Source organism: Copidosoma floridanum, unplaced genomic scaffold (assembly GCF_036245765.1).
Source record: "Copidosoma floridanum isolate Cflo_tuat_1 unplaced genomic scaffold, Cflo_Japanese_pri ptg000004l, whole genome shotgun sequence".
In the NCBI taxonomy this organism is placed as follows: Eukaryota; Metazoa; Arthropoda; class Insecta; order Hymenoptera; family Encyrtidae; genus Copidosoma; species Copidosoma floridanum.
In genome coordinates this window covers 1,487,985-1,496,809 of record NW_028321881.1, presented here as the reverse complement: position 1 = coordinate 1,496,809, position 8,825 = coordinate 1,487,985, and the positions used below count along the sequence as shown (strand labels likewise).

The 8,825-nt window shown below is 37.9% G+C and overlaps 1 protein-coding gene across 1 annotated transcript; it reads left to right on the top strand.

Annotated features, from left to right (window-relative positions):
* The first annotated feature begins 654 nt into the window (after positions 1-654).
* Positions 655-1,576, top strand: LOC149375710 (uncharacterized). Its single transcript, XM_089598044.1, has 3 exons — positions 655-724; positions 822-1,270; positions 1,376-1,576. Exons 1-3 carry the CDS (start codon positions 655-657, stop codon positions 1,574-1,576), a joined length of 720 nt encoding a protein of 239 aa, XP_089454170.1.
* Positions 1,577-8,825: the final 7,249 nt, after the last annotated feature.

Genomic DNA, 8,825 nt, shown 5'->3' with positions numbered 1-8,825 from the left:
CACCCTCATCACCACCATTACTATCGTCAACACCGAGTATCGCAAGTAACCTCTCGCCATTTGACCCTCAAAACAAAGACGCACGGCTACATTGCTAGCATGAGCGCGCGAAATCAAATGCCACCATTATGGCGCAAGCATCCTAATCTCTGATTTATCCAAGTAAAATCGTTTTTCGTCACGAATAATATTACTGATGACACCACATAATTTTACCAAGTGCTCACAGCATTGGACAACGCAACTATTGAGGACGTTGCAGATATTTTGGTGACTCTTCCGGCGTCCGATAAATACAAATCGCTCAAAGAAGCAATACTCAAGTAAACTACGGCAACGAAAGAGCAAAAGTTTTACAGTCTCTTGACGGATCTTGAGCTTCAAGATAGAAAACCCTCGCAATTGTGAAGAAAGATAAAGGACCTTGTGGGTTCTAAGATCAATGAAGATACGTTAGAGGTCAAATAAAAGAATGAAAGTCCTTACTCCCTTAATACACCCAAAATATTCTGGAGACCGCAGACACCATCGTTTGTTCCAACACACTGACAATCCTGGCAACGCAGCACAGGCGCACCCTGGAGGATCCACTGGTGCAGTGCCTAGAATCCTTAGAGGCTGTCATCCTCCAGATGGCTGGCAACAGCTACAACAATGGTAGAGATGGTAGTGACCGGTCTGGCCGTTCAAACCAGCGCTCTCAACGATCTCGTTCACGTGCCAGGTCAGCCTCCAGAAACCGCAGTCAAGCATCGCAAAAAAAATTAAACACATGCTGGTATCACTATAAATTTAGTTCAACCACGCATTATTGCCTCCAGCCCTGCGATTTCCAAAAAGACCCACAGGGAAACTAATGCCACCCCGTCTGCAGTCAGCAGGGGTAGACGGCAATGCCAAAGTCCGTCTGCATCTTCGTGATCGACGCAATGCTGTATGGTTCCTCGTCAACACTGGCTCAGTCATCTTCCTCATGCCTCCTCCAAGGTCTACTGAGGGCCTGAAGCAGCAGCAGCTCACTTTCTACGCAGCAAATGCCTTACCAATCTACACGTACGGTAGCAAACGTCTAATGTTGAAGCTAGGTTTAAGACGGGAGCTGGATTGTGAGGTTATCCTGGCTGACGTTCCCGATGTGATTTTGGGCGTGGATTTTCTGGCAAAGCATGGGTTGTTAGTACATCGCAGAAATCTCTGCCTGATCGACCCACTCACCGAGTTGTCCTTGAGGGGCATGTACGGAGCGGCAACACTACACATTGATTCCACGGTACTCCCTCTGCCGCTCGCACAAGTCAAGGCACATGCTCATCGATATGCATCCCTCCGGCAAGAATTCGAAGACATTTTTAGGCCAAACGTAAAGCTGATTTAGACGCCAAACCTATCAGTCAGGCACACAATAGCCACAACTGGCCCACCAGTGTTCGAGCGTCCACGCAGGCTTGTTAGGAAAAAACTGTCAGCAGCTAGAGAAACATTCGACAGCCTGCTGGAGAAAGGTATAAAACGCCCGTTATCAAGCCAATGGTCAAGCCCTCCACACATGATGAAGAACAAGGATGGCACGTGGTAGGTTACGGGAGATTATCGTCAGCTGAACGCGTGCATAACGACTGACCCGTACCCCTTACCCCATATCGAGGACCTCCTATAAGAGAGCCAAGGTAATGTCTTCTCGATGCTAGACATAAGCAAGGCATTTTTCCAAACGCCTATAGCAGAAGAAGACGTTGAAAAAACAGTCATAACAACACCATTTGGGCTGTACGAGTTCTTAGAAATACCATTGGGCCCGCGTAACGCAGCCGAGTCCATGCAACGTACGACAGATTTCATTCTGCGCAAGCTTCCATTTGCCAGAGCCTATGTCAACAATATAATCGTGACCTCTTGGGACCATTATCAACATCTTAAGCATCTCCAGAAGCTGTTTAGAGTACTGCGCACCTGCAATCTGTGACTGAATGAAGACAAGTGTTGTTTTAGTCGTGCGGAGATAAATTAGCTGGGTTACCTGGTATCCATGGACGGGTTCCAGCCACCGGTCACTAAAATTGAGGCCGTCCAAGGTTATGCAAAATTCTTTATGACTACGGAGCTGCGACGCCAGTTTGGGATACTAAACTAGTATCGGCGCTGCGTTCCCCATGCAGCGGAGGCCCAGGTATCACTGCACGACCTTTTGAAGGGTCTGCCCAAGAAAGTTATCATCACTTGAACGCTGAAGGCAGATAAAGCCTTTTTTCGCTGCAAGAGAGACATTACCAAGGCAGCGTGCACAAGCTTTCTTTAGCCGGATGCAGTCCTGGCCCTTCGGGCGAATGCGTTGGATGCCAGAGAAGGAGCGGTGCTGGAACAGCAGCTCACCCCGGATGATGTTTAGCACCCACTTGGGTTTTTCTCGCAGAAACTTACTCCAACAGAGAAGAGATACTCCACGTACGACAGAGAGCTGTTGGCAATTCATTCTGTGATAAAATATTTTGAAAGAATTCTCGAAGGGCGCACCTTCAAAATTTATACTGACCGTCTGCCAATTACCTACTCCCTGAACCAGCTTTCAGACAAGGCATCGCCTTAATGTGCTTGCCAGCTTGAGCATATTTCTCATTTTAATGCCAAAATCGTTTATTTACCAGGAAAGGACAACATTGTCGCTGATACACTCTCACGGACGCTGCCAGCAGAAGACAGAAACGAGCACAGCAGCGGTGGAATGGCCAACACTGATACCGCTCCCGACACCTTGACGGTGTCCATGCCTACATCCTGACATGCTGCAACGATCGCAGAGGCCCAAGCATTGAACGATAAGCTTCAGTCACTGCAAGAGTCATTCTTGCGTCTCCAGCAACTGCAAACTGAGGGACGTCCGGTTTACTGTGACACCTAGGGCAGGATTGTTCAGCCATACCTCTCAGGACCTCTCCGACGCATGGTTTTCAACGTGGTGCACGGGTTTGCTCACCCCAGTGGCAGAGAAATGTCCAAGACGTTGTCACAAAAGTTTGTTTGGCCAGGTATTAAGAGAGATGCCATCACATGGGCGCGCCAGGGTAAGCCCTGCCAGCGTTCCAAGATCAGCTGACATGATAGAGCTGCCCTTGGAAAATTCACGGAGCCCAGAAATCGTTTTGAGCATGTTCATATAAACAATATAAAAATGCCTTTAATCCGTGGTATGAAATATTGCCTTACCATTATAGATAGGTTTACTCGGTGGCCTTTAGCGATTCCATTGGCAGACATCAAGGCTGAGACCGTAGCAAAGGCGTTTAATGATAACTGGATAAGTATGTTCGGGACCCCACTCTTCATGACATCCCACAGAGGAGCGCAGTTCAAGTTGGAAATTTTTAAAGAATTGGCAAAAGACATTGAAGCAAAAGTTATACATAGTGTGGCCTACCATCCTCAGTCAAATGGTATGGTCGAAAGCCTTCATCGAACCTTCAAGGCATTGCTGAGTTGCTGTACGCAGTTATGGCTAGATAGCCTCCCAACGGTACTGCTGGGACTAAGAATAGCATATGAGCCCGACTTGGAGGCCCCTCCAGCTGAAATGCTGTACGGAGTCTCCTTGCGAGTTCCAGGAGAGCTTTTGTATTAGCAACTCTACAATCAGACAAATCTACGTTTGTCAGAAGTCTGAGACAGCTGTTCAGATCGATTCACCTGGTTCCTGCATCAAGATATACAGCACACCGTGTTTTCGTTTTCAAAGAGCTGCAAACTTGTTCTCATGTCTTCAGACGAGTGGGCAGCATTAGAAAACTACTAGAGTAACTGTACATGGGCTCTCACCGAGTCGTTCGTCGTACCAAGCAAAGAACTTACGTAATCGAGGAAAACGGACAGAAAAAAGTCGTTTCAATTGACCAGCTAAAACCAGCTTATCTCGAGACAACTGACTTCATTTCCGAGCAACCCACTAAACAAAACGATTAGACAACGAAGTAAGACGAGCAACCTATTCCGCATGAGGACCAACTCCAGCCAAAAGCTATCAAGGTCAGCGAGCCATCACAACCTACCCAAGATGATGCTCAAGCCGCTCCACCTACTCTGCTCAAGCCGAAGTGGCATGTTTAATTCTCAGCAGAGGACAAGCTAGTCACTGTGGGGGGAGAGGAAGGTAGTCGTGGCGACGCTGAAAACCAGTCCTTTCCAAAAAAATGGCATTAAACACCAATTTTTTTTATATTTTGCTCATGCAAAGAGCTAAAAGACTAATTCTTTTTTTACTTACTTAATGCTTACATGCAAATCGTGGAAAAAGCTCTTAACACCTTACCTCAAATTTTATTTTAATGTTAATCTCATAACTATCTTACAAACAAAAAAGTTAAGAAGCATAATTAATTAGCATTATTTTACTATTTTGTAGAAAAATTAGAAAAACATACTAGAAGGAGGCCTAGGTTCGACTCCTGCCCAAAGCGGATAACTTTTTTTACGGCTCTGTAATTTTTAATTGACAAAATTTTTCGCACTCTAGCGATTTTCACTCTAAAAATAAGCGTGACGTTTCTATAAAAAATATACATAGAGCAATTAAGATGGAAAGAGGTCAATGTACAATAATTTGCCATTGTTTAAATCTTATTAATATTAAGTACAATTTAAAAAATAAGGTTATTATATTAGAACCTCCTTTATAAATAAGTCTTACACCGTGAATTCTTGGGTATCTTGCCAATACAAAGAGATAGAGAGCTGATTTTTTTTATATATATCCATATGAATTATTTAAATGAACAGAATTTTAAAAAAAGCCTATAAATCAAACCTTATTATTTTCTTAATCTTGCTACTGCAAACACACTCAAAGCTAAATTTTTTTATTTATTTTTTAACTTTCAGGGGAAATAAAAAAAAATTTAAAAAGGGCACACAAATCAAAATGTCCTAAAAAATCTAAATTCAACATTAATTTTTTAAGCAATTTGAAAACCAAGATACACAAATGTAAACTTTTTTATATTTCATCAAAACTTAATATGGATGCAGAAATAAAGTTTTTAGCAGGACAGTGAATGCAAAAATTATCGAAAAATTATTAATGAATCCCATTTTTCTGATACCTTGCCAGCACTGACAGATAAAGAGCGAAATTTTACTTTTAATGATCTTATTAACGACAGCAGCAAGGATGAATTAAAAAATTGCGCGAAACTAAAACCTCTTCCTATAAATTTTGTATAAAATTTCTACTGCGTGGATATTTTCAAAATAATAATATGTCAGACGTAACAGTTTTTCATCTTACAGTTTACGTTAGTGTTGGACCAAAAAAAGAGATAGAAGAGGTAGACTTGACAATTGAATACTGACAAACTTTATCAGCAGTAGTGATGGTACGATTGTTTGTAAATTTATATAATTTATAGTTAAAGCAATTTATCGTTCGTAATTCTGTACACTCTCCTCTTATTTATAGTATACTTAATCTTAATCCCATGTAACTAGTCGTAAGTAATATAATACACCTGCTTGTAATGTATTGACTTTTGTTTGATGATGTTATTATGATATTTTTTAAAAACACTAAATCAATAGTAAATGTATATTTCTGTTTAACTACAAATTTGTTTCAAGAATAAACAATCAATGTCAAAATAAGCTTATCTATGTTCATTTACGATCTTATTTGTTAACAGTGACCTGTGAAACAATAATATAGTTGGGAGAAATTTTAAGTAAAGTTAGTTAATGAGGTAAATTTTTCGTTTTCTTTACAAAGTTAAAGTACATGAATACCCACAAAACACAATAGTTTGATGCCATTTCACAAGAAAAGGACGTATTTCTTAACCTGATATAAATTACTGTATAATTTTTGAAGGACTAGGGAAGAAAAAAAAAGGTCAACGAGGCTGGCTGTGAACATAATCTCTCATTAAAAAAGAAAAAAATTAAATAACATTTTCGTTATATTTTACAACAGTAGTAATTTCTTTACTTCCACTAAAAAATATTTAAAAGGAAAAATCTAACTAAATACGCAAGTGCATTTATCGAAACGCTGAAAAATCCGTACAGAAAATTTAAATTAAAAAATATTTTTGTTTCAAGTATAATTTGAACATAATCTTCACCAACTTCTTTTTAACTTTGCTACTTATAACAGAAAATTTAACCGAATACAAGCTGTATTGACCATCCTGTTTTATAGATTAGTGTTCAACTGTGAGACCTTTTTAATGATTTTCTCACATCACGTGATACAGGAGAAAAAAAATGTATCTATTTAGGTATTAATATTTAAAAAGTCACAAAGTTATTATAGTGTAATATAAATTTGCAAGTAGGAATTTTTTATCTTTAAGAACTATATGGGATGAAAAAAAAAACACAAGAATCTAATCAATCTAAAATACACAAGATTAACAACTTTATTAAAATTTGTTGTTTTAGTTTCAGATTTTCAGCCTTTCTTTTATTGATTAGCTGTTATTTTTCTTACTAACTTAAAGTGTTATAAACGAAAAGCAATGGTTTGGTATCGCTAATGAAATAAGATTTTTTAACCGGCAAGTAAAGAGGTGTCACATACTTAGCTTCCTAGGAACCTGTTTTGGTACTATCATAAATGTTTGTACAGACAATTAATGATACAAGGATATTCAGAATTGAATGAATTGGTAGTAAATAAAGACTGCCTAAAAAAATGTTCACTAACTAAACACTAATATTTTTTTTTTGTAAACAATTTTTTAAAGTTTTAATAATTTATTTTAAGAGTGACAGTACTCTGGGCAAGCCTAAACTTGAAGACCATTTGTATCAAGTTTTCTTACAAACAATATCTAAACATAGATGATGTATCAAAAACTGACCTCTCTGATATTTTTCTGCATTTCTAATGTTTATCGTAATGTAAACTAGGAATTCACAAGTATTTAAATTATTAACTTACGTACTTTAAAAATACGTACTACCAACAAATGTTAACATATACTTTGTAACAAATACAGATTATAAGTAAAAGAGATTTGTTAGATCCTGATAGTTATCATGGCCAAGTTTAATCAAAAATGGAAAAAACTACATAAATATTACTTGTGCTTGATGGACAATGATTAGCTCGGGTTTTGTACTACAAGTGCGTGTCTCTCTTTCCATCGATTTCAATATTCAATAAACACATAAAGACACCCACTTATGAGAAACAAGTTATTCATACGATGCTTTTTGGAACACTACCTCTGTGTCCCACTTTTGTTTATGATAAAAAAAAGAAGAAAACAAATCTGCTCTCATCGAATTTTTAAAGCAAAGCGTGAAATCATAGTACGCTTTCTGTGAAAAGTGGTTAATGAAGTATGATGGTATGATTGTCTACTGTGTAGATAAAACTAAAGCTAAATGTGTCAAGTGTGACAGAAATATCTGCACAAATAAGTGTTGTAGATAAACACCTTAAAAGTGTATCACATCTTCAAAAAATCGGAGCTGAGATACAGTTTGATCGTGATACTGCGAAAGCAGGAATCAGAATATCTGTGATGTGTGCTGTACTTGACGTGTCTCTTTTAAAAACGGAAAAAATAATTATATTTTTTTATTCCACAATATCTGACTCAGAAGTTATGAAAAAAATAACTTTAGATTGGTTCACGTGTAGAGACATCATAATGAACGTGCTTGCCCCGTATCACAAGGTAAAACTAACGGCTATCTTGAGGACCACAAAATTTTTAATTTAAGAGGACAAATCGACAGACGTTTTAATGGAATCGTATCTTATCATAAATGTCAGATATGCATATAAAGAAAAAAATAAAATACGAGAGATCTTGTGGGATCTAATTTCATTATAGGATGAAGAAAAAAACTCCATTGTGAACGTGGAAACTTTATTTGAAAAGATTTTAAAAATCTTACACTCTACTAACGTTGACATTTAAAATATTATTGGATTTTTCTTTAATAATGCTAACGTGATGATTGGTGAGAAAAACTCTGTAGCATCAAAATTAACGAATTTATGACCCGATATCATTGCGGTAAAATGGGCGTGTCATCTTGTTTATGTTTATTCCAAAGATGCATTTAAAGGAATTTCTGCACAACTCATCAAGCTTATCAACTAAATGTACAATAATATTTCAAGCAGAGACAAACTTATAAATAAGTGGGTTCAAATGTAAAAATGCGATTAGAAAAACACTTTAAATTTGAAGTAATCAAGGACAAAGATGTAAATTTTGTACATCCTACTCACACGGTAGGCTTGGAGTTTGATGCAAAATGCGAAGCTTCAAATAAAAGTTTTCCTTTGTACAAGTTTATCGTGCATGAAAATGACGAAGGGTTAAAGAAAAGTGTTGAGGAGTGGCATAGATTATTACGTTTAAATGTAGAAGTACCGTCAGAAAAAAAAGCTTGAGTAGATGAATTTTCAGTCTGGTGTTGATTTGTTTCCAAACCTATCAAAATTTGTACTTGAAGTGCTAAGCGTACCTTAGTCCAATGCAACGCTTGAAAGAACATAAAGCAAGTTAAACAATGAAAAAACAAAACTGAGAGACTCTTTGCTGTGTATATAACCACGCGTGCAACACTTTTTTCAGTACAATTTGCACAATTTTACGGTATTGGCATCTTACGTCACATTTAAAAAAAGCAAAGTATTAAGTGATTCAGTTGAGCGTTTGAAGGAAGAAAGCTCGATAAAAATTGCACCACGTGCTATTGAAAGACCGTAAAACCCTCAAGACACGTTAAACAAAGAAACAATAATGTACATTTGCTCATCAACTGCAGAAATATGATGTAAGTAAGTTTAAAGAACTAGCTGACCAAGTATCAAGCTCTAA